Source organism: Perognathus longimembris, chromosome 14 (assembly GCF_023159225.1).
Source record: "Perognathus longimembris pacificus isolate PPM17 chromosome 14, ASM2315922v1, whole genome shotgun sequence".
In the NCBI taxonomy this organism is placed as follows: domain Eukaryota; kingdom Metazoa; phylum Chordata; class Mammalia; order Rodentia; family Heteromyidae; genus Perognathus; species Perognathus longimembris.
In genome coordinates, this window is record NC_063174.1 from 11,479,243 (window position 1) to 11,506,585 (window position 27,343).

General features: G+C 35.4%; 1 protein-coding gene across 2 annotated transcripts in view; it reads left to right on the plus strand.

Moving 5' to 3' along the window:
* Mipol1 (mirror-image polydactyly 1) overlaps positions 1-27,343 on the plus strand; it is a 250,668-nt gene that overhangs the window by 15,361 nt on the left and 207,964 nt on the right. For both annotated transcript variants that reach the window (XM_048362982.1, XM_048362983.1), the window contains exons 2-3: positions 24,366-24,503; positions 25,096-25,171. In XM_048362982.1, the coding sequence (XP_048218939.1) occupies positions 25,153-25,171 (19 nt within the window). In that variant the 5' untranslated portion in view covers positions 24,366-24,503; positions 25,096-25,152. The remainder of the gene's footprint in view (positions 1-24,365; positions 24,504-25,095; positions 25,172-27,343) is intronic.

Genomic DNA, 27,343 nt, shown 5'->3' on the forward strand with positions numbered 1-27,343 from the left:
CAATTGTTGACGTTACATTTAAAGTCCTAGGTGAATTTCCTTTGGTGTAGGCCACGTGGCTACTGTATGTTTTTGGTACACTGTATAGTATATATGTCTACCTGATCTAGGGAAGGGAAAGAAAAACAGGGTGTAAGATATCACAAGAAATGTACACACTGCCCTATTATGTAACTGTACCCCTTTTGCACAACACCTTGTCAAAAATTTGTTTAATAAATAAATTAAAAAAATAATTGAGCAGAGACTTAGTTAAATCAAAGAGTAACATGCTTTGGCATTGTTTAAAAAATGTATGTTATTAGAAAGACAAGTAGCCTATAAGCTCACTTATGTGTGGAATCTAACAAAGTAGAATATCGAAATGGAGTTTCCTAGGGGCCAGGAAGTTGATGGATGCTGTGGAGAGATATTGGCCAAATGATACAAAATTCCGGTTAGGAGGATTAATTTCAAGAGCTCTATTGTACAATCTAGTGTCTGTGGTTAACAACAATGTATTCAATGTATCATATTCTTGAAAATTGCTCACAATCTTGCCAAAGAAAGAAAAACAAACAATTTTACTTAGCTTTATAGAGGCTTTCTACAATGGATATGTTTCACAACATGCTTTACTGAGTAAATATACACAATCTTGGCCAGTTATTTATTTACTTATTTATGATATTAGGGTATCACAAGATTCTTGTGCTTGAGTTTAGTGCTTGTGTGTTCTAGGCCAGCATTCTACTACTTAAGCTACACTCTAGTTCTTTTTAGTTATTTAGGGGATAGGATCTTGTCAACCTCAAACCATGATCTTCTTCTCCAATAGCCTTCACTATAGCTGGGATTAACAACAACCATCATACTTTATTTGTTGAAATGAGAAGTCTCACTTTTCTTTTTTGCCCATTTAGACCCGACTAAGATCCTCATAGTCTTTGTTTTCCAAGTAGCTGGCATTACAGGCATGTGTGGCCTTAAATAAGTATTTTAAACTGGCAATTTAGAGTACTTTAAATAATGTTTAAATCTGCTATAATATTTGAATTTTTCACCAACTTTCTTGAAAATACAATTTTTTACTGTTATTTATTACTGACAAAGTATCTAGAAACTCTGCAGGTAGTCTCCCTAGCTAGTCAATATGGAATAATAAATTTTAGAGGAGAACTTTCCATTGGTATTAAATAATTTGTTCTTTACTTAGAATTCACAGTGCCTACCCTTAGATTATTACTTTTGTTTTTGGTGGTGGTTATGGTTGTGAGGCTTGAACTCAGACCCAGGCATCTCTGAGCATTTTTTGCTCAATGCTGGCACTCTACTACTTTGAGCCACAATGCAAATTCTGGATAAGAGTCTCACGGGGACCTTTCTACTTGGGCTGGATTTGAATCATGACCCTCGCATCTCAGCCTCCTGAATAGCTAGGATGAACTATGAGCGCCTGGCAAGATTTTTTTTTAAAAAACAGCTGCCACTATTTGTCTTTTTACGTGGGAGTTGGCTAAGGTGCTAAGGAAATCTCAATTATTCAGAAATAACACTTGATTGAAAATTTTTGGCCTGCATATGAGTAACCTCTTACTCATGAAAACTGGCTTTTCAAGCCTCATTTTTGTTTGCTACAAAATCAGTAAAGGAGTATGAAACACAGACTCTGGAAATGTTAGTCATTTTTCCACTAGATGGGGCTCTATGCTAATGGTAATGCAGTATAGAAAACAGTATATGCACTTGAGATAAGTGTAAGTAAACCAGTTTATTAACATCTCTAATTATTTGTTGATGACAATATGTAAGAAACAGTTTTATATTTTATGTAAACTGTTATTTACCAGCCCATTTGAGAGAATATGTACAGTTGATCATTTGGTAGATTGTGTTAAAAATCCGTTGTCTTTATTTTAGTTAGTACCTTAAGGACCAAAAAAATATAAACCATGGTGAGGATGTATTTGAAATTATAGTATGGCTTCTAATCAACAGTTTATCAGAATAACTGAAATCTGCATTCTCTCTAGTATAATTGTATTGACTAATGCCTATAGTGTGCTTAATATTTTGGCTCATGGATTGATCGCCTGTAGATAATTCTGCATCTGTCAGTCCTGTCAGTTTATATACTTAGTAAACCTGTTGATACTGATTGTGTCTGTGATAATAATTAAATAATAAAATTAAAATAAGTAAATTAAAATTGACATTATAAACAGAATTCTTCCTGTGAATGCTAAGATGAATGGAATAATCAGTAAATATGAATTTCTAAAGCAAAGACAAAGACAAGAAACTGTCTAATTAGATGTGAATGAGAAAGCTGAACAAAACAAGGACTTTTTTGCATGATTATAGGACAGAAAGTCATCGGAATTCTCTTAAGTTCTGTATGAAAGATACTTTCATCTAAATCAGTTATATCATGGTTTTCATCATTGCCATTCCAGATTTTTATGCCTTGTCACTGAACTGTATTAATTAAAGTTTAGAAATGTACCCATAGATTCTCTAGCCTCTTCAAAATATAACTAGCATGAAGTTACCTTTTTCCAGATGTGCAAGGCAGGAAGTTTGGGTTCAGTAATTATTTTCTCTGCAATAAAAGTTTCTCCTTCCCCACTATAATCTCATAAAGGCAATTTTATGTTCTAAAGAAACAGAAGATCCTTCCTCCCCTTTTATGGAAAGAACACTGCACTAGGAGCCAGAAGGTCTAGGTTTTATTCCTAGAATCTAGGACCTAGGACAATAAATATTTGCTGAATAAATGAATGAATGGCTTTTCTGCTTATTAGTAGTGGGATTATAACCTGGTCAATTAACTTCCCTAAGAGTCTTGTCTATAAAATGAGATTTTGTTAATTCAGCACACATTCTGGAGTATTATGAGTCAGACACACCAATAAGAGATATAAGCCTCCTTCAAGGTAATCAGACTGCTTAATTGTGAGGGATAGATAAGGAAATAATATGCACTGTGACAAGGGCTCTAATAGAGGCATGTACAGGAAGATATACAGAAACAGTGGCTGCTAGTCTCTCTAAATCTGGAAATACTAGCCAAACATTTGTTTACTCATGATGAAAGAGGACTGATTTTATGTTTCTAAAAATCTTACAAAGTTTTAAATACTCACCTTTTCTCAGTACTTGAAGTAAACATTTCTTTTTGGCAAAAGTGGAATTTAAACTAAAGGCTTTATGCTTGCTGAGCAAGGATTCTACTGCTTGAACCAAATCCTTAATCTTGAAGAAAAACTTTCTGAAAAGTATTTGTAAAGCCTTGTTGCAACTTTGTGTAATTCCTGTTTTCACTATGGAATTAGCAGTGAAAACAGAAATCACATTTAAGGTTTTCAAAATTAGGTATTATTCAACAGAAAAGTGTTGTGTATTTTATAAATTCAATTGAGTGGAACTGTGTGTATGTAGTACATATTGTTTAATAATTTTTTAACATTCAAATACTATTTGTTGGAACGTATTCTAGGTAGTAGAAACATGGGGGGGTTTGTTTGTATTTTGGCCTTTTTTAGTGGGCAAAGCAGGGGCACAGAAAGAGAGGGAGGAAGAGTGAACAAAGGCAGCCAAGATATTCAGAAGGGGTGATATTGTCCAAAAAGAGTTGTGCTCATTACCTGACTTATGAAATGGTAACACCTTTGTATAACTCCCTAATAATAACAATAAAATTATACTTAAAAAAATGTCCTGCTCTGCCGACAGTCATTGCGCTCAACTTAGAGCACAGCCTGATACACAGGGAATAACCATGGCTAATGGGGAATCAATCTGCATTGAAGATATGTAGTGTGCTTCTCAAGTGCACCCCAGTAGTCAGATTACAATGTCTGACAACAAAAAGAAAAGGCGAACAGGGTAACAGATTGGCACAAGTAAAACTCAGAGGTCTTCAAAAAAGGAGATAGAAAACAACTCCTTAGCCTTGATGACGCAAGGTTAGAAGAAGAGCGTTGGGCAGCTCCATGCTAACATGGGCATACCCACTGAGCTTGCTGCTTGAGGATACTGGGATGAATCAACTCCCTTCTAGAGATCTTGTCCTTGCCACAAGAGATCTTGTCATCTGCCAGACAATTGAAGAGAGACAGAAGTACAGATTCCTACTTCACAGTCAAGACAGATCTGAATTCAGGTCCTGACTTATCTCCTCTAACAAGTGAATTGGTTTGCTAGAGTCTGTTTCTTTTCATTTCTGTTTTTTTTTTCTTTTGTTGGTTGTGGGACTTGAACTCAGGGCCTGCGTGCTGTCCCTGAGCCTCTTTGTGCTCAGGAGCCAGTCACAGTGCCGCTTCCGGTCATTTCTGAGTAGTTATTGGAGATAAGAGTCTCACAGGGACTTTTCTGCCCAGCTTAGCTTCATATCGCAATCCTCAGATCTCAGCCTCCTGGGTAGCTAGGATTATAAGCGTGAGCCACCTTGCCTGTATGGTGTTTGTTTCTAGATTTTGTTGGCTTGAAGGGTGTATTATTATTCCTAATCCTTTCAGTCAGGTGGGTATTTATATGTTACATTACACTTAGTGATATGCACATGTTGAACCATCTTAGCATCTGTGGAATAAAATCAATTTTGTCATAATATATGATCTGGTTAATGTATTGTTGAATTCTGTTTATGAGTGATGTATTTAATTAAAATTTTACATTTATGTTCAGCAAAGAAATTGGTCTGGTTTCTTTTGATTTTATGTCAGTTTTTGGTTTTGCTATCAGGAGAATGTTGGCTTCATACAATGAATTTTGGTAACAGTCCTTCTGTTTCTATTTTATGTAACAGTTTGAGGGGATTTGTGTTATGTCTTACTTGAAGGTCTGGTAGAATTCATTAGTGATCTGCTTTTGCCTTCTGTTGATTTCTTATTAAATATTTTAATTTCATTACTTGTTATAGATGTGCTTATATATTTATCCTCCTGGTTTAATTTTAGTAGGTTAAATACATCTAAAAACGTATCCATTTCTTCTAGATTTACCAATTGTTTTGTCAGTCCTGGGGCTTGGGACTCAGGGCCTAGGCTCTGTCCCTGAGCCTCTCTGTGTTCAAGGTTACTGCTCTACCATTTGAGCCACAGCACCACTTCCAGCTTTTGTGTGTGTGTGTATGTGGTACTGAGGAATCAAACCCAGGGCTCCATGCATGCTAAGCAAACACTCTACTGCTAAACCACATTCTCAGCTCTCAATCTTGTTTATATTTTCAAAGAATCAGCGTTTTGCTTCATTGATTATTTGTATTCTTTTTAGTCCCTGGCTTCTTTTTGCTCAAGCCTAGCATTGTACCACTTGAGATACAGCACCACTTCCAGCTTTTTTTGTTTATGTGGTGCTGAGGAATGGAACCCAGGGCTTTGTGCATGCTAGGCCAGCACTATACCACTAAGCCACATTCCCAGCCATTTCCCTTTTTTTCTAAGTACTTGCAGATGATATATGTCAGAGTACTTGTATGACTTGCATGTGGGAGATATATATATATGTATATATATACATATATATGTATATATATACATATATATACATATATATGTGTATATATATATATATAACTATTGAAACTCAACAGCATGCTAGTGGGAGAGCATGTTAGATTAGGTACTCTATCTTGACCCTATGAATAAGCAGATTCAGTAAATAGAGGATAGCCTGTATTTTTTTTTTTTTTTTTTTTTTTTTTGGGCCAGTCCTGGGGCTTGGACTCAGGGCCTGAGCGCTGTCCCTGGCTTCTTTTTGCTCAAGGCTAGCACTCTGCCTCTTGAGCCACAGCGCCACTTCTGGCCATTTTCTGTATATGTGGTGCTGGGGAATCGAACCCAGGGCCTCATGTATATGAGGCAGGCACTCTTGCCACTAGGCCATATCCCCAGCCCGGATAGCCTGTATTTTAAGAAAGGGAAATAATTGGGGCTGGGGATATGGCCTAGTGGCGAGAGAGCTTGCCTCGTATATATGAGGCCCTGGGTTCGATTTCCCAGCACCACATATACAGAAAACGGCCAGAAGTGGCGCTGTGGCTCAAGTGGCAGAGTGCTAGCCTTGAGCAAAAAGGAAGCCAGGGACAGTGCTCAGGCCCTGAGTCCAAGGCCCAGGACTGGCCAAAAAAAAAAAAAAAGAAAGGGAAATAATTGGAAATCATGAAAGAAGCATCAGGACAGCATAAAGTCACAGTAAAACAGATTCAATGCAAATAATAGTACCATGCCCTGTCCCAGGCTCCAGAAGAGAGGGGGAGAGGAAGCTGTGTGTATTGTTTCATGGGTTTAGCTTTACTCATGAATTTTCATGTTCCTAAACTGCCAGTCTTGAAATCTTCTAGAAGAGAGCACCCTCTAGCGTCTCCATTTGCCATAACAATTAAGATTCACGGTGAGCTGTGATTCAACATCTTTGAATGTGATTCAGTAATCTTAATCTATCCCAAAGGTTCCTCAGATATCTTTGATGGTTGGTGTCACCAATACTAATTTTGGCGTTGGGAACCTGGAGCATGAGTGTAATTTCAATATAATATATTCACCCAAATGTAGAGAATAGTCAATTAGATGTATTCAACTTTCAAATAAAATTTAATCTATGTAGCCTTTTTCTGAATTTCATGGGTGAGTCTGTGAGTGATATGTAGCAACTACATTGTAATATACACTCCTGCAGAATGAGTCCTAAGCACGACAGTGTTCCATTTGCATTCATGCCTTTGCTATCCAAAAAACAAAACAGACATTTTATTTATTTATTTATTTATTTATTTATTTATTTATTTATTTTGCCAGTCCTGGGGCTTGAACTCAGGCACTGTCCCTGAGCTTCTTTTTGCTCAAGGCTAGCACTCTACCACTTAAGCCACAGTGCCACTTCTGGCTTTTTCTATATATGTGGTGCTGAGGAATCAAACCCAGGACTTCATGTATGCGAGGCGAGCACTTTACTACTAGGCCATATTCCCAGCCCCAAAACAGGCATTTTAAATATGAAGTAAGCTGCAACTATATTTTTAGCTTTCATTTCCCACTAAATTTTCCAGGAGAGGAGTTACCTTCATTTGCGGTACATTGTTGTCTGTTGTTACACTCCATCCCCATTGTAAGCAAAGACAGAATTTTTGTTAAGTATCTGAAGAACCAGTTTACATAAACATAGTTAATAAAATATAACATATGCCATTTAGGGGAGTTAGGTTAAATCTTCAGGTTATTTTTATAAGACAGGATTCGTTTTCATATTCTAGAGAAAAAAAATGAATCAATTGCTTTTCCCCATTCTCATTGATCATACTGTTATAGTCTTTTTGTGAGAGGTGCTTCTAAAAATAAAGTAATGGCATTCTTTTTAGCAATATAGCCTATTGCTCCTTTTTTTTTCTTTTTATTACCCGAATTATCCTGTAGTTTTTCTCCACAGTTTTCAATAGATGTCACTGTCTACCTTGAAATTTTAAACTCTGAACTTCTTTTGTGTTTTCATTGTGTAGGGGTGCCGTTCCACACAATTTGGTAATCATAAATGTGAGGCCATTTTTAAGAATTACTGTTTATTTGTGAATGTGTGATTCTGTACTGTATTGTTTCAAGGCTTCTTTGTTAATCACCATTTTAAGTGGACCATTTTGTGCCAGTACGTATATTCAGAATGTTGTTTCACTATCACCACTGTCTCTTAAAGTTTTTCATCATTCCAAACAAACTGCCTGTTAAGCAATAAGTCTTCATTCCCTTTTCTGTAGGCCCCTACTAACCTTTATTCTACTTTCTTGTCCCTATTCTCCTATGCTAAATACCTCATTATAAGTGCACTTGTATTTGTTTAGCCTTTTGTGTCATTTTACATTCTTACCAGCAATATACAAGGTTCTTTCTGTTTCTTCCTCATCCTTGCCAGTGCTTGGTATCTTCACATTTTTCTTTCGGTAATAGATATCCTATTAGCTTTGAGAAAAATCTCAATATAATTTGGACTGTGTCTCTAATAGTAATTTTGAGCATCTTTTGATGTGTCTGTTTAGACATTTGTATGTCTTCACTGAAAGATCCACTTTTTTTTCTGTTGAAGGCTATACTAGTATATTTCTTTTTACTTTTCCACAATATTATTTACATACTACTTCTTGTGTGTGCTCTCTGAAGTCCCTTCATGCAGTCTGTGTTTAGCTAACGTTTTCACAGCCTTTTCCCGCTCATCCACTCTTTGTATATTGTTTCTGTCATAGGGCACTCTTTCAGTCCTTAGAGGATTGCTCTGACCCTAGCAATCAGCCTGTAGTGAAAACTTAAAGTCTACTCAGATCTTCTTTGGAGCATGTTTCTTGCCTGAGTATGTAGTAACTTTCTAGATTCCCCTAAACACTTGGTGGTTTCTATGTGTTAATCTCCCAGAATTTTATATAAGATTCTTTCTAGTCCTAAAATAGACTGGGCTATCTTGTGTCTCTACTCTCCATTCATCTTTGTTTTTTTGCTCTAGGCCTTTGTGAGTCTGGTGTTTCTTTACACTTTTTCTGGAAATCACTACTTTCCCCACCTGAGCTCTGAAGTGGGTAAAACAGAGAAGAGCACTTTTCATCGGGACTAGACATCTTTACATATCCCTTAGGGGCGTTAACATAGATGAGCATAATAATTGCATAGCATGTCCACTTCACTTCTTGTGGTTAGAGGGAGAGGAACAAATCCATCATTGATTTGGAGAGGATGAGAGATAAAAAAGATAGCATTATAAAATGTTCCTATTAGGTTGTACTACTTTGAGCCACAGCTCCACTTCAGTTTTCAAGTGGTTAATAGGAAATAAGAGTCTCTCAGCCTTCCCTGACTAGGCTGGCTTCAGATCTCAGCATCCTGTGTAGCTGGGATTACAGGCACCAGGCTTTCCTATTTTTAAGGATGAATTTTTTTTGGCTGTTTCCTTGGCTGATGAAAACTTTTGGTGGTTTTCTAGCACTCCAGAACTCCAGTGTTTATAGTTACTGGAGTCACAAGAATTTGGGATTTTCCAGTCCACCATTTTACTGATGTCTCCTATTTTGATTTTTAATAAAGCTTAGTCCATTTTCATATTTTATGTAATTTGTACTGTCTTTGAATTGCTTGAGCAACCCAGTGTTCTGCTTTTATTAACTCAAGATTAGTTCCAGAAATGTATGTTGAGTATTTTCCTCATCTCAGCTCTCCACTGAGCCAACACTTTAATTTTTATTTATTTTTTTTGTCGGTCTTGGAGCTTGAACTGTGGACCTGGGTGTCGTCCCTGAGCTCTTGGGCTCAATGTTAGCACTCTACCACTTGAGCCACAGTGCCACTTCTGGTTTTCTGGTTGTTAATTGGAGATATGAGTCTCCTGGACTTTCCTGCCTGAGCTGGCTTTGAACAGTGATCCTCAGATCTCAGCCATCTGAATAGCTAGGATTACTGGAACCACCGGTGCCCGGCCACCACTTTAATTTTTCTTTACTTTTCTTCTCTCTTTCTCTCTTTCCTTCTTTCTTTTCCTTCCTTCCTTTCCCTTTCTTCCTTCTTTCCCTTCCTTCCTTCCTTCTCTTCCTTCCCTTCCCTTCCTTTCTCCTTCCTTCCTTCCTTCCTTCCTTCCTTCCTTCCTTCCTTCCTTCCTTCCTTCCTTCCTTCTTTGCTTCCTTCCTATTTCTAACTTTGTTTGGTAAATATTCTTACTGTGGTTGATTTTTAGCTAGAAGCATGGTAATGCTTATCTTGGATTTAGATAAGAATACAAGTGGCTTTTGTCAATTGGCTTCTGTACCCATTATAATTAGGGAACTCCTGTAGTTAAACCAGGTAGCCTGGTGCTTTGCCTGGAAAGGTGCAGGATCCATCACACACAACAGTCTATACTGTGAAGACCTGGCAGGGTAGTGGGATAGTTTTTGTTTTTGTTTTTCTTAAAGATGAGGTCTATATCCCAGACTAGCTTGGAGCTGACTGTGTAACCTCAGCAAGTATCACACTTATTCTCATACCATAGCCTCCTGAGTGCTGGGATTATATCTGTGCACCACCATGCCCACTCTGATGAAGCCATATCTCCCAATGCCTTCCAACATATTGAATGAGCCTGTTTGCAATAAAGGTCTCCTATACTTAACCACGTAGTCCATATTGTTGCATATGGCATTTGTAAGGTTAAGTGATCACTGCTGCATGCCTGTATAAATCTGTTTTTCATTACTGGGTATTATAAAGAATAGTGTATTGAATTCACTGTTTTAGAGGCTGTAAGTCTGAAGAAAATAGTGCTGGCTTTAGCTAAAGCTCTATTAATTACATTTAAGGCACTGATTTGGGCCTCTATTGAGAGTAACACATCATGGCTAGAATACTTGTCCAAGAGAGAAGTTATGTTCAAGCCAGGAGGAAATAACATGTTGGTAGAAATATGGACAATAAAAGTCAGGTCTCTGACTGGGAATGTGGCTTGGAGGTAGAGTGCTTGCCTAGCATGCATGAAGCCTTGAGTTCGATTCCTCAGCACCACATACACAGAAAAAGCCAGAAGTGGCACTGTGGCTCAAGTGGTAGAGTGCTAACCTTGAGCAAAAAGAAGCCAAGGACAGTGCTCAGGCCCAGAGTTCAAGCTCCAGAACTGGCAAGAAAAAAAATTAGGTCTCAGATGAAAATAAGGAACAAGTTTTGGAACATAAGTTACAGCCATCCTTGTCATTACAGTTCAAAGGATGTTGTAGGCAGCCTAGGGTCTTCTAGAGTTAGGAGGATTTTGCAAACAACCTAGGGATTGATACAGTTGAGTAGGGAATAGGCGTCCATAAAGAGGTCCAATGTGGCACTGCTGAGCTGAAATGTGGGGTCAGAGACTGAGCTGATGTGGAGAATCCCCACCAAGGCAATGCTTAGAGAAGCTCTGGAGAGAACCCCCACTCACTGCAAGGAGTCTGCACTAGCCATAAAACCTACAACTTGTAGAGCTAGCAGCTTGCAGTTTCCACTTCAGTGAGCTACAAACTCAGGCTAACCCTGTAGCTAAAAACTGTGATTGTTGCTGCTTGGATGTGATCCTAGTAAAGACTTGGTGACAGGAATGTCCAAGGCCTTAGTCATCCAATCTTCACCCCAGTATGTACAGGTGGTACCACAGGAAGCAAAAGATTGTTGTGAAGTCTGAAGACTTAATGCTTTCTCTGTTTGGTTTTGTACTTGGGGTCTCTTACTCCTTTTTGTCTTCCCTTTCTCCTTTTTGCAATATGTATTTTGTTGTTTTATTCATCCTGGCCTTAGATGCAATCAATTGTTATAGTCGTACACATGTGAATGGACGCATGTGTGCATTATTTACATACACACAACCCCTTTCCATTATTGGAATTTTCTACTAATAATCCAGTCCAATTACTCTAAACTGCATTTTACATTCCTTCATTTCTGCTTCCAGATTTTTAATTCTCTATTCCATTGCTCATCTAGTTATTAAATCTCAACTTTAATGAAAATATTTCTTATCTCTGATTTCTACTCAGTTCTCCTTAGTAGCAGTATGATCTTTTTTTTTTTTTTGGCCAGTCCTGGGCCTTGGACTCAGGGCCTGAGCACTGTCCCTGGCTTCTTCCCGCTCAAGGCTAGCACTCTGCCACTTGAGCCACAGCGCCGCTTCTGGCCGTTTTTCTGTATATGTGGTGCTGGGGAATCGAACCTAGGGCCTCGTGTATCCGAGGCAGGCACTCTTGCCACTAGGCTATCTCCCCAGCCCTAGCAGTATGATCTTAATGAGCAGTGTTGCTTTATGTTTTTGACAACTTCAAGTTTGTATTTTCAGAGTTGACTGCAGATTGTTTTGCTATTTCTACTCAAGTGTGAATCCCCATTTCCCTTTTTATATGGTACTATATCTCTTTATATAAGGTTTTCTCATATATTGTATATTTTTGGTCTCTAAACTTATTTTCAAAAGATATTATCTTATAAAGTGTTGACTTACAACTTTTTTTAACTATTGGCTGCACAGCATGATTTTAAGGCTACTGACCAGGTTTATGTTAGTTGAGTGACTTAAGTATAAGAAAAGGGTTTGGTTTTGATCTTCTTGTTAACTTCATTGCCTAAATTGCATATGGCTGTGTCTGGCCAAGAAATTTTGCAGGTGGCTAGCAATGGGTAACTGCTATTTGAAGAAGGGGAGAGTCTGTGTGGTAGAATTGTAACCCTTAAGCCTGTTTAGCCTCAGTATTCTCTTGGACTACTTGATTTACAATCTACTCACTAAATGGCTTGATTTTAACATATAGACATTTTCTTTCTTTTAAACTTTCATATGTATTTAAAAATATATTTTAGAATACTTTAGTCAAAATGTGAAAGTTTAGAACAGTAAATATCAAGACATTCTAGCAAATGTTTAATTGTTTCAGTCATGGTGGTATTTAAGTTTATAGTCTATTGAAAAACCAAAAAGAAGATGACTGTTCTATAAATTGATAATATTTGCAATGAAATAAATTTTCTTTGAAATAAAATTAGGAAATATTTCAGATTTTTGTATCTGTGACTCCAACAAATAATAAACATGATTACTTACATTCCAAGTCAATAGCAATAAGTAACTAGGATGTTGCCTCAAATGTAGCAGATGGCCTCTGAGTAGATTGGTGAGGAAAATGTTTGCTAAAGGTGACAAAGTGTACCCAACCCTATTTCCCATATGTAGTAGATCACTAGTAACAAAGTTAAAGAAATTGTTAACTCTAAGGCCAGGGAGTAATTCTAAAACATTTAAATAAAATACATATCTTTTACCTTATAATATATTATTTTCAGTGTTAAATGATAGTATAGAAATCATACACTTTCAATGATATGTGTGGTATGAAGTCCTTGTATGTATATGTATATATTCATGACATATATGCTATGTAGTTTGTGTGTATCTATATATCAGATATAAGATATTGAGAGGTTCTGATAATATTCTAATATAAAAAGGAACACTCAGGGCTGAGAATGTGACCTAGTGGTTAAGTGTTTTCTAGCATGCATGAAGCCCTGGGTTCGATTCCTCAGTACCACATATATGGAAAAAGCCAGAAGTGACACTGTGGCTCAAAGAGTGCTAGCCTTGAGCAGAAAGAAGCCAGGGACAGTGCTCAGACCCTGGCTTCAAGACCCAGGACTGGCAAGCAAAAAAAAAAAAAAAGGAACACTCAAAAATAATATAAGAAAATGTTTATTATTGGTTCTGTGAAAGAATTCAGTGAATTTTGCTACTAAGTAAATCCTGTAAATTCTATTTTACTACATTACATATGTGTAGTATATATAGTAAGTTTAGTATATTATATATGTTTATTTAGTAAATATGTCTTTGTTATGAGAGATTACAAATGTATACAAAAATGGAGAACAACTATATATCTGTTTTCCAACTTCAACATATATCCTTTATGATTTATGTTGACTAGTCACGGTTCATTCACATCTCCATGGTCTACGTATCCTATGATTCATGTTTCTTTTTCTCCAGCCCTTTTCGTGTCTAAGAATAGTACTTTTTTAGTAGTTATTTTATAGTTGCAGGAGGTATATAATGTTTGGCTGTTTTATCATAATTTTAATATTTATGACATATTTTGTTGTAAGTTTAATAGTTTATTTGCAGTTTATAAATAATTTTCCTCTTTCTGTTTTCTCAGTTGTACAGGATGTTCATTTTGATATATCTATATACATATACAATTTGCCTTGCTCATACTCCTCTCCATTACTCTCATTTATCTCCCTATCCATGTACCAAATCAATCTCAACTAGCTTTGTTGTAAGCAGCTTATAAATGATTTTATGGTAAAATGCATAAATTTTATTTATTTTAAAATAATTCAGAGGGGCTGGGGATATGGTCTAGTGGCGAGAGAGCTTGCCTCGTATACATGAGGCCCTGGGTTCGATTCCCCAGCACCACATATACAGAAAACGGCCAGAAGTGGCGCTGTGGCTCAAGTGGCAGAGTACTAGCCTTGAGCAAAAAGGAACCCAGGGACCGTGCTCAGGCCCTGAGTCCAAGGCCCAGGACTGGCCAAAAAAATAAAAAAAAATAAATAAATAAATAAAATAATTCAGAATCACCTTACATTAATTATGATTATATTACACCAATACACTATAGAGTACTTTTTAAAAAATATGTATCATTCTTCTTTAACATGAAAAGACCCTAATGTCTTTTGGAAAAACGTCTTTTTAAAATATCATACACAGGCTGAATTATTTCAGAATTTCCTTGTAATGCTGTATTACCTATTGGTTTTGTAAATTGCAAGAAAAGTTATTTCTTGAAGTCAGGCTGTGTTCTATAGTCTTATTTTTTTTCCTTTTTATAATATATAACTGGTGGGGTGGGATGTCTACTTTAGGAACATATTCTTTTTTGTTTCTTTGTTTCTATGCATTTTTCATTAATGTACAGAGGGGCTACAGTTATATAAGTTAAAGAGCACATTTCTGTTGGAATATTATCACTCTTTCCCTCACAGCCATTTTTTCCCTTCCATCCCCACCCACAAATTGTATACATTTTGTTTCCTGGAGTTCATTTCAATAAATATTATTTTATATGATCAGATGCACATAGCGCTTGTGCCTTTGTGTTACTCTCCTAAGACTACCCTCCATTGGGCTCACTGTATGTGAATGCTTAGAGACCTGTATAGTTTATCATATTCCAGTGTACTTTTTTTTCTAAACAATCTAGTATGTTTACTTATAGATTTATTCTTATTACCACAAATGGGGGAAATCATGCAACCTGTGTTTCTTTGAATCAGACTTACTTCACATGATATAATTTTTTTCCAAGTCTTTCCATTTCCTTTTGAATAGTATAATATCATTCTTTCTGATGAATGAGTAGAATTCCATTATATATATGTGTGTGTGTATATATATATATACATATATATATATGACCATATTCTAGTTACAGACCTTTCATTAATTAAATCACTTATTAAGAATGATTCAAGAGGCTGGGAATATGGCTTTACTGGTAGAGTGCTTGCCTAGCATGCATGAAGCCCTGGGTTTGATTGTTCAGTATCACATGAACAGAAAAAGCCAGAAGTGGTACTGTGGCTCAAGTGATAGAGCTCTAGCCCTGAGCACAGAGAGGCTCAGGGACAGAGCCCAGGCCCTGAGTTCAAGCCCCATGGCCAGTAAAACAAAACAAAACAAAACAAAACAAAACAAAACAAAAAAAAACCAAGTGACTCAAGATACGACGTAAGTTTAATATTTTCTGTGAAAAATAAGGAACAGTTGTGGCTGTGATTTTCTTGATATTGCATAAGAAATTTGAGTGATAGGGATAACATTTCTTTTTCTATTTTACAGATTTGTTTTTGGTAATTGTATTTTTCAAAACAGAAACTATCTTCAATATTTCAGTTTAAAAAAAGAATGCATAGTTTTCATGTACCTTGCCCTTTGGGAATAAATTGCTACAGTAATCTTGGCAAATTGTATTGCTAAACATTGTTTTGCTTTGTTATTAAGTGTTCAAAACTTGATTTAAATGTTATTAGTGTATACTTATTTTGATATGTGTCTATATTAATGTCTCTATTTTTAAATTACAAAAACCTAGAATAGTTTGAAATGGAATGTATTGAATGATAGTATGTTAGCATTACAACAAAAATTATGGTATTGCTTTCACTTTATTCTAAAAAGACATTTCTGGTAGCTGTTGTATTATTTGATTTCAAGTGACTCCTCCTAACAATTGTTATTATAAATTGATTTAACTTGCTCTAATACTTTCTTACCTTTTATTTGCCAAGAACTTCAGTTGGTTGTGTGGAAGTGAAAGCCTTTTTATATAGGAGTATTCATTGTATCAGAACTTGGCACCAGGTGAATCTTAAGAAAACAGGCTATTTGTTCCCTGGAGAAACTATCCTATAAGATGACTTTGTTTTTATATTCTGTCCTATGTTAGATTAAGTGATTTAGTTTAGTTTGGCTTAGGGCAAAACGTTTCAGCATATTTTATAAATGCTTAGTATATGATTAGTCTTTTGAAAACAATACAGTTTTAAGGTTTGGATTATTTTTTTTTAACCAGTAGGCTACATGGCTCCCATATCCATTCTCAAATGTCATTTGCAATTTGCATTGCAAGTGATTGCAGTATTCAAAATGATATATAATGTTTTGTCCTGCAAATTTTGAAAATGTAGAAGTCATTTATTGGAAACATCAGATATTTATTTCCTCTATTTTGTCTTATAACTGTAGTTGTTAAGATTCTTTACAGAAATAACTAAAAAAGATTCATACACAGAGATTTATTATAATAGATTAGCTCATATAATTATGGGGCTCATAAAAACCCAAGGTCTGCAGTCAATAATTGGTGGCCCTGGAGAATTGCTGTTATAGTTCCATTCCAAGTGTGAAGGCTGATGGTATAGTTCTAGTCTGAAGACTACCAGTATTGAGCCCAAACAGACTAGTCATTTCAGAGTGTGAAAGTGGGAGGAGTGTGAAAGTGGGAAGGATCTGAGGACCTGGTCCAAGACAGTCAGGCAGAAGTCCTTTTCCCCTTCTAGAGGTTAGCTTTCTTCAGACCCTCAACTGAGTGCATGGCCCACTCACATAAGGGCAGTCTACTTTACCCAGTATACTAACTAGAGTGTTAACGGGCCTGGGCACTATTCCTGAGCTCCTGAACTTCTTTTGCTCAAGGCAGCACTCTACCACTAGAGCCACAGTGCCACTTTGGGGTTCTTTCTTTCTTTCTTTTGTTGGTCCTGGGGCTTTACTTCAGGCTCTTGGCACTGTCTACAAACACTTCATCTTTATGCTACTACTCTGTCACTTGATCCTTAGCACCTCTTCCAGTTTTCTGGTGGTTAGTTGGCCATAAGGGTCTCATGGACTTTCCTGCCCGGGTTGGCCTTGAACCTCAATCCTCAGATCTCAGTCTCCTGAGTAGCTAGGATTTTAGGTGTGAGCCACTGGCACCTGGCTTCCTTTCAGCTTTTTCTATTTATTTGGTACTGAGGAATCAAACCCAAGGTTTCATGCATGCTAGGCAAGCACTCTACTACTAAGCCACTTTCCCAACCCTCATTAAAAATTCTTGAACTCTGAGACTACTGTAAATAGCTTATAATTGAACTAAGAAATAAAATTTTGAAGAAACATTTGCTTAATTCTAAGAACTTATTTCATACATTTTGAGCTTCTTTGTTTCAATAACTTCTTATCTATATGTTATTAGGATTTTGGCTTGAGCTTTTTTACTCTTCTTAAACCAAATTAACAAGTAAACAACCATTATAACATACAATTAAGAAAGCTTGGGCTTGGAATGTGGCTTAGTGGTAGAGTGCTTGGCTAGCATGCAGGAAGCCCTGGGTTTAATTCCTCAGTACCACCTACACAGAAAAAGCTGGAAGTGGAGCTGTGGCTCAAGTACTAGAGTTCTAGCCTTGAGCAAAAAGAAGCCATGGACAGTGCTCAGGCCCTGAGTTCAGGCCCCAGGACTGGCAAAAAAAAAAAAAAGAAAGCTATATTGTAAAGTCCTTAAGGTTTCCTATAAATTCTACATTTATTTATGGGTTTTGAATTGTTAAATACTATGTAATACAGACACGTGTAAATACAGATATAAGCATTTCTTTCTCTTATCAATCTGCCCACAACAACTCTTAGGGTCTTTTCTTTGGACTAATTACTAGGAGTAGTTTCCCATGCATCTATCTTGACAAAATATACTTTGTTTCTTTAACCATATAAGCAAGTGAAAGTATAATTTTATATTTCCTCTTTTCTTAATTTTTCTTCATTTTTGTGTCTATATTTTGACTAATAAAATATTTACATAAGAAACATACTTGTGTTATGATTTGAAATTCTTAGAACAGAAATCGGCTTTTATTATGTATAGCTGTTTATCGGTTGTTTAAAGAGTCTTCTGTACATTACATACTTCTATTGCATATATGGTATAAAAATTTACTATATGGTAAGACCACCTTTTATTTGATTCCATTGAGAGGCATTTATGTTAGTTCAAGTTTCAAGCTCACCTGGCCTTCTGTCTATCCACCCATCTATTAGTCACCTACATATTTAGTAACTTTTTAAATACTACAGTTTACTAAGGATACAGAAATGAAAGAGAAATCAAGGATCCTGGTTACATGTGAATTCCATGTATAAATTTGCCTGAAAATGTCAAGAACAAAGTAATAAAACCATAACAAAGTAGTCTCATGAAGGCAGTAAGAAGAGTTTACTTCTGCTTTAGATCTGATGGCTAGACACAACCTTTTGTTGTTGTTTTTTCAAATTTTTATTATCAAACTGATGTACAGAAAGGTTACAGTTTCAAACGTTAGGCACTGGATACATTTCTTTTTTTTTCTTTTTTTTTTTTTTTTGGCCAGTCCTGGGCCTTGGACTCAGGGCCTGAGCACTGTCCCTGGCTTCTTCCCGCTCAAGGCTAGCACTCTGCCACTTGAGCCACAGCGCCGCTTCTGGCCGTTTTCTGTATATGTGGTGCTGGGGAATCGAACCTAGGGCCTCGTGTATCCGAGGCAGGCACTCTCGCCACTAGGCTATATCCCCAGCCCTGGATATATTTCTTGTACAGTTTGTTACCTTGTCCCTCATACCCCCATCCCTCCTCCCCCTTTCCCTCCCCCCCCCCCACGGAGGTGTTCAGTTCACTTACACCAAACAGTTGTGCAAGTATTGCTTTTGTAGTTGTTTGTCTTTTTTTACCCTGTGTCTCTCAAATTTGGTATTCCCTTTCAATTTCCTACTTCCAATACCAGTATACACGGTTTCCAATATACTCAGATAAGATTACAGAGATAGTGTAGGTACAACCACAGGAAGGTGATACAAGAACATCATCAATAATAGAAGCTACAGATACAGATGGGACGTTGAAAGTAGTTACAACTGTTTCTATAACATGGAGTTCATTTCACTTAGCATCATCATATGTGTTCATAAGGGTATAGCTATTGGGCCTTGTGATGCTCTGCTATGACTTGCCTAAACCTGTACTAATTTGAGATAACTTCTGAGACAGAGCTGAGCACTGAGAAAAATAGAGATTTAGGGAGAATTTTAGGTAGCGGTAATAGCAAGTATAAACACTGATGCAAGAAGGTGCTCTAGTGTGTGTGAGGAAAAGGAGTACAGTGTGACTGGAACATGAAAATTTGCTCTTCCAAACAGAATTTCCTCAACAACGTCTTTGTTTATAAAAATAGATTTTATGTATTTTAAAATTGTTTTTAGCTTTGGAATTGTGACATCATCTACTATGTAAATTTTAATTTTGATAGCTATGGACCACTTTTATTGCTTATGCTTACCCATTGAACTTCCTCTTGCTTTCCCAGCTCCAAGGAACTTCAGTTGCTAGAGTATTGTAGGCAGTGAGCACACTAGGTGAATGGAATTCTTTTTTGGAAAAGGTTGTGTTAGGAGCCCTAAATGCTCTAGAGACTTTTTATTTTTGATAGTCCTGAGGCTTTAACTCAGCATCTGGCCTTGTCCTGAGCTTCTTTTGCTCAGGCTAGCATTCTACTATTTGAGCCACAGCACCATTTCTAACCTTTTCTGTTTATATGGTACTGAGCAATTGAACCCAGAGCTTCATGCATGCTAGGCAAGTCTACCAGTAAGCTACATTCCTAGCCCTCGAGAGACCTTTGTACAATATGATAAAAAGCCAATATAGTAGGATATAGGTTATGTGATATATATTGCATTGTATAATATGAAAACTGGCCCATTGAAATATAGTAGCCCTCACTGGACATTTAATAAAGTATTAAAAAATTCTCTTTGCCTGTCCTGGGGCTTGAACTCTGGGCCTGAGCACTGTCCCTGGCTTCTTTTTGCTCAAGGCTAGCACTATACCTCCCTTGAGCCACATCGCCACTACGAGCTTTTTCTGTTTATGTGCTGCTGAGGAATCAAACCCAGGGCTTCATGCATGCTAGGCAAGCACTCTACCTCTAAGCCAGAGTCACAGCCCAGAATCAGCTTTTAAACTTAGGAAGCATAAAATTTAGTTTTTGGTTGTAGTTGTATGTACTATACTATTTAAACTGATTCTTAGTTTGATACTTTGGATTTGGCTTATATAATTTTGTGGTTGAATTATGGAGATACTGTTTTTTAAATTGCGTCATTCAAAACCAGCTATACCTTTGCTACAGTGTGGCTTTAGTGAAAAAAGGGCATCTGTTACTTAAAATATGCTTTTAAAATCCTATGTTTTATTTGGAACAATTTTGAAATGCCTTTTCTTTCAGAGGACAGGTAATACTTGATTTTTACAAATGAGCAAAATAAGGTAATTTACAGCTAAATAAATAATCTGTTTGTTCCTATAAAACTTAAGGCCACAATTGTAGACACTTAGCACATTTTTTCTCTGTTCTCTGTTAAAAGTCTTTGATCACATATTATTTTTCTTTCTAATGTTGAAAGTAGAATTGTTGTGTGACAGATACAGTAGTATCATGTCAAGACATAACCATTTGCATACTGAATGCACCCTTTGAGCTTCTTTGGGCTCTTTACATACCCTAGTTTTCCCTTATTCATTACAGAGACCCTAAAAATCTAACCAAGTACTTTGAATTATATTTTAGACACTCAGTAATTATTTGTGAAATCATAATATGTATAAATGAGTTATTGAGTCTTTATCTTTGATTCCTAGCAGACAATTCCAGAAGGAGAACATGAACATTGAAAAAAATAGGAATTGTCATACTTAGGTCCTAGTGGAATTTATTTTAAGTCCTATGAATATTCAAACACAGTAAATACATTTGTGTCCCAATAGTTACACTTCCTTTCAGGAATGATTTCAGCTTCATGTTAGAAATTGGTCATTGCTATATGAGGAAGCCAGGGAGAGGTAGATTGTATACCTGTCCTATTTCGCACCTGACCCTCAGAAAAACATCACCATGACCTATAAGTTTGATAGAAAGAAAGCAGCTGAATCAAAATCTATACATGAAGGTTCCCAGAGTGCTATGTGTATGTAAAATTTGAGAAGTGATGCTTATGATGTTGATGGTTTGAAAACACTACAATATTCAAGTCAAAATACTGGGAGAGCATAGAACAAAAGTGACAGAGGATAGAATAAGGGATATAAAATCAAGAAATGATTTTCTTTTCCTCTGAGGTTTATATTGGCTAGTGAAGGGAGGAAAGGAGCTGTTTAGATGAAACTGGAACAGAAGAATAAAACAAAAGTAAAGTTATATTAAAATAAAAAAATAAAAATGCTTTTCTATGAAAAGGCATCATTCAATTTTAATGGCTAAATGTCAGTGTTATGAATTTTGGGAAATTAGAAAATTTATAGTAGTCAAGTTAAATTTTGTTTTATGAAGTGTTTTGATGCTAGATAAACAGGGAGAGTCAAATAACTTTTCAGAGCATGGAGATGCTTATTTAAATTTTTCAATCCACATTTTTTTGGGAGGTAGATGTCTGAAACTATCAGACATTGAGACTCCCATATAGAAAGAGAAATTTTTTTTTGCCTATTTGTTCATCTTTTATTCCAGGTAATGAAACAGTTCTTTTACGAATTGAAAACAGTTTGGAGGAATAAAATTAGTAATCTGTATTAGAGAATATTTTAATTTATCAGATGATAATATGTTAGCTCTTTCATTTTCAGAAAAACAGGTAACTGTATCTAGTACATCTAGCTTAATAATTTTAGTGAGAAATTGATTTTGCTTCTTAGAACCTAGTGGTGTAGATTAGTAGTAATAAAACAGTAAAATTGCTTTGTCTCTAATAAGTTAACATGTTGACTAGTTTGACTTAGTTTATCTGATTGTGTACTATAAAAATTATTCAATTTACCTTAACATGAATATATATATTTTAGGGTAAGTTCTACATATTAAATCCTTAAGGTAGGGACAAGAATTAGTATTTTGTTAGCTTTAATCCTTTGTCCTAAAGAGGATAGAAAAATAAAATATATCGTATGTTAAATCTATCTCTGCTATAATATGTAGGTGTCTTAATTGTTTTGATCATTAAAACATCTAATTTTTGCTTAAGAATATGTAAATGTGCCATTAAATCTGTACTTTAAGATTTTTCCAGCTTAATGTCTGAATCCAAATTCATAAAGAGTTGGAAAAATGAGATGTCTGAGCTATAGGATTCACAGGGATTTCATATGAAGCCTATTTAATCAGGATAACACTGTTATTAATATTCATAATGTCAGCTGGAACACAAATGACAGACTATGGGGCCTAAAAATTTTACTTGGTGAATTTATTAAAAGTAGCTTAAAAAATTAATGGATTTTAAGTAAAGTTGGTGAATATGAAAGTCTTGTGTTAGCAGAAAAAAATCTCTGTTAGAACTTTCTTTAAGATAATTTTGCATTGATGTCTTTTGACAGATTTCATTGGTACTTAAGAGAAGAAAGATGCATGAATGGTCATTTAAGAGGATTTAAACACATTGGCACATTAATTTTTACATGAATAATAAGTACTTCCCAAAAGCAATTAACTTACAGTGTACAAGATATGAATTGAAAAATAAGACTCTGACACCAAGGGCAAAGCAAATGTGCTGTACATTTTAAACTTAGTTACCAGACTTTTTAATATTTTGCTTTATTTTATTTTTATAGTTTGTATAGACTATGAGTTAGGATATAGTGTATTTGAGAAATAAATTAGAAGGCTATTAGTTTAATACTTTCCCTCCATAAAGGTAGTCATATGGTATTAAACATTATATTTTCCAAGTATCATTAACATTTATTCATGAAGTAAACATTTGTTGTACAAATTGAAGTATTTTATTAGAGAACATGCTCAGTGCTGCAGAGAGGCACAGGGATGGCAATGGCTAGGGTTTGTATTACAAATGCATGTTTTTAATACAGATGTTGATTAACTTCTGAAAGCATAGCTTCTGAGTTTAGTGTAGAGAGTAAGGAGCTATCTTAAGTACTACATGAGTAAATTCATTCTGAATTTCTATACTAAGATACAGAATTGGGAAATCCGAAGACCAACTTGCATTTTATTTTATGTCATATTTTAAAACTGTCTCTTAAAATATGCTCATAGTGGCAGTTACACTAGTGGCTGTTTTTGTTATTGTTATTCAAACAATAATTAGATCACCATTGAAAGTGACAGTAACACTTTTATTTTACATTTTCATGCAGATCTTATTATTTTTAAATTTAATTATGACATGGCTAGTCCTTAGCATTGAGAGATCATCGGTATGAACTGGCAGTCTAGATGGATACTAGATGTTCACCTACACTCTGTCAGTGTTATGTAAGCCTTGTTTGATTTCATTAAAAGTTTAGGAATCAGCTAGGTACCAGGCTCATGGCTGTAATCCTAGCTACCCAGGAGGCTGAGATCGGAGGATTGTGGTTTGAAGCCAGCTCAGACAGAACTGTCTTTGAGACTCTTAGCTTCATTAAGCAACCAAAAAGCTGGAAGTAGAGATGTGGCTCAAATTGTAGAATGCTAGCCTTGAGCAAAAGAAGAAAAGAAGTTCAGGGACAGTGTCCAGATGTTGAATTCAAGCCCCAGGATTGGTACAAAATAAGAGGAGGAGGAGGTATATGTGTTTACAAATTATCATAATATAAAACATACACATATGCTTGTTGATATATAGAGTAAAATAAAGCTGATAATGCTAGGTATTGTTGTCTGGTGGCTTTTGAAGTTAGGTTTGTTATGGGTTTGGCCCTGAGTAATTCACTCATATGCCCAGGAGAGGGCAGCATTTTACTGCATCAGCTTCATGGAAGCATTTGCCCTGCTTTGACTGTCAATGTTTCTTGTAATTACTCCCAGTATATTTGTTGCTTGCTTATGAATTAACTTGCATTTATGGAACTAAATCATTCCAATCATTTAATTACACCTGAGGAGCTGAACTATAATTGCTTGCTTCCAACTAGGATCTGATATGGCTTGAGCAGTATTAATTTGGTGTTTACTTTTCTGAGTGCTAAAAGCATTAAAATGATTGTGCAATGGGATTACATTTTGCTAATTGCTGGCATTCATTAGCTGGGTAAATGATGAGGAAGAGTGACTGTATATTGCAGGGGGATAAAATTATGGTTTTAAATAGTATATTACTAAGCACATTAAGGCCTGTAAGACATGTTTTAAAATACTCCAGAGGTTATTAAAGACTGTATTTTCTACATGTCTTGCTATATGAATATCTTATTAAAATACTGCAATTATTATTAACCTTTTTAGGCAATATGTAGGGAAATGGCTTCATTGACTAGAACATACTTCTTTGATATTAATAACTTCCTATATTTTCAGCTAATCCAAAAGTAAATGAGGAACTTAGAAAAAGATTGCCAACTCCAGATCAACATATTTAGAGAAAATTGGAAAAGAAGAAGCTTACTACAGCTCTATTTGAGGACTTTTTAAAGAACTCAGGGGTCTCACTGTGAGGTAAATCTAATTTTATTCTCCTTAAAAGCATGCCTAAGAAAAGAAAGAAAAGAGAAAACTTGCATAGCTCATATCATGTTAACTATTAAAACAAATACAAGACAAAAATAACAATAAGTTTACAAGTTAATTATGGGCTTTATGTTATTTAAAAAATTAGAATAGCAATCTTAAAATTGCTTTGTGTTAACTATTTTATATGAATATAGAAATGGTAAATTCAATTCAATAAATTTGAAGTTTTTGATGTAAAATTTATAGTATAAATAATGAGATTTTCTTAAATACATGAAATTGTAGTTGGAGAATATTTAAGTTAAATAAATTAAATGTTCTATCACCACAGGTGCAAAGATGTTTGAAAGCTTAATTTAAATTGTACTTAAGGAAATATAACTGTGGAGAAAAGCTCTTTTTTTATTTTGAGGGAAAGATTTAATTTCACCTGTTGAAATAACATAGTTAATTGTTCTATAGTAAATGTTTTAGAAAACCATTTATCCTGTAAATTCTCTGTTAAACAAAAGTAAGATTTAAATGTGTTCTGATATATTGTTTTAAGTTTATTTATCTAGAGTTGGCTCTATTTTAGCTACAGTCTTGGAGCATAAACCAGATATTGCCAGAGTAAACAAGAATAGAAGTACAAATGGATGTCTGGTCAAAAGGTAAGGACTTTTAGGTATTAATACCAAGCCCCAGGTGCTATGGCAGTTCAAGACACTGAATGAAGTGTGTTTGTTTTAACCAGTATGTCAGAAACTGACAAGTGTGCATGTGTATGCACACACACACACACACACACACACACACACACACACACACACACGGTCTATACAAAAAAGCCCATATATTACTGGAGACACTTGAGAGAAACACATACATATATACACTCACAGAATGAGACATACAAACACATAGAGGATGAGATATACTAAAAGAAAGAGGGAGAGTAGAGAAGGGAAAAGATATGCAGGGAAAGAAAAAGAAACAAATGTAAGTAAAAGAAGAAATATAGAAGACTGACTAAAAGAAATATCAGAAGTACAGTCAGAAACAAGACAAAGGTACTTATAAAGACACACAGAGACATGGGCACATTTATGGAAACAGACAGACAGACATACACACACATACACACACACACACACACACACACACACACACACACAGAAAGATACCAGAGTAAGAGACATAGAAGGAATTAGATATGCAGTGTAGAAGAGAGACAGTAAAATAGATACAGCAAGAGATATAAAGACAAAGGTAGAGGTAGAAGATATCCAGAGAGAGAGAGAGAGAGAGAGAGAGAGACAGAGAGAGAGAGAGAGAAACACAAATGTAGGCACTTACGTACCATGAGACCCACCCAGAGACAATCACTGCATGATAAATCAGTGGAAACTTGAGAGTTTTAGCTGTAGAGAAAAATATATGCAGAGATGTATACCTGGACACAATGACTCCAGGAAGAGAGAGACAAGGAAATGCAGTAGATGCAGGTAGGCAGAGGGTGATAACCTGGGAAAAGAGAGAAAGCCAAAGCAGTCAGAAACAGAAACACAGTTTAAAACAGCCAGAGATGGAGAGAAAGATAGAGAGGAGAGCAAGAGCTCACAGGGATCTGTAGAAAACCATTCAAGATCTGGTCCATTCAAGATCTGGTGTAGTAAAATAGTGAAATTTAGGACTTCTTAGGAAGTGAATCATTTTGTACACAATACATACAGCTGAAGACTTACACATTTATGTACATATTTTTATTTCCTTTCTCCCAACAAGGCTCTTCTTTTAAAACTACAACACTAACATTTTGTTAAATTTTTTTAGAAGTTTGAAGACTATTTTTGAGAAACTGTTCTATAATCATTTTATTAAATAAATGAATAGTTACATATTCATTTTCAGTATAAAAGGTGATATACTTTATGAGTTCTTAATTTTTTGCTTTTTCTGATACTTGCATTCATTTTTTGTTTCCTGAATTATAAACTTTCTGATTCTGTATGCTACTGCTAGTAATTTTCCTACTTACTTAGGACTCTAGGCTGCTTGTTAGGAGTTTAGGATCCATGGAACTACTGAATTATGATTAAAGCAGTAGTACATAATATCTGACCAAGGTTTTTAAAATTAATAGTTTTAGCATGGACTATTAGATCTCTTAATTTTGTGTGGCACTCACTATATATATTCAAGTTTGAAATGAAAATGTGAAGTTGGTAACCTAATATGTTGTAGGTATTTTTACTCTTGATCAAGTAGATAAGCATTTTCCTTTTAAAAAGCTCAAAAGTTATCCTACTCAATTTAGTAGAAAATTAGAAAATTTGCACTACTCTTTTAGAAGGAAACTTAGAAAAGTAAGCTAATAATGAATGATATGTCATTTATGTTTCCTATTCATCGGTCACATTGCTATGTAAGTCATAATCCAAATCAGAAACCAAAGAACTTTAAGGAGCCAAAGAAATGATTTTTAATAATTCTAATGACATAGAAGCTACTGAAAAGGTAATTCTCAGAAATGCGCAATAATCGGGAAAGATGTCAAGGAAAGAGTCACTGAAGCTATGGAATACTTATGAAACAGACAGTTTTAAGGTTGAAAACGTAGGTGCCTACATAGCGCTTCTATAGACCACAACAGATTCAACCAAAATATTAAGAATATTTGCATTTTATTGGTGACTTTTACATTAGAAATAGGAATAAGATGTTTCTTTTATAAGAGGCTATTAATAAACATTATTAAGAAATAAAATTAAACAGTATCTTTTGAGTGATGTAGTAACTGATATGTTTCTACACCAAACTCTTCTCTTGATAGCAAGGTTCAT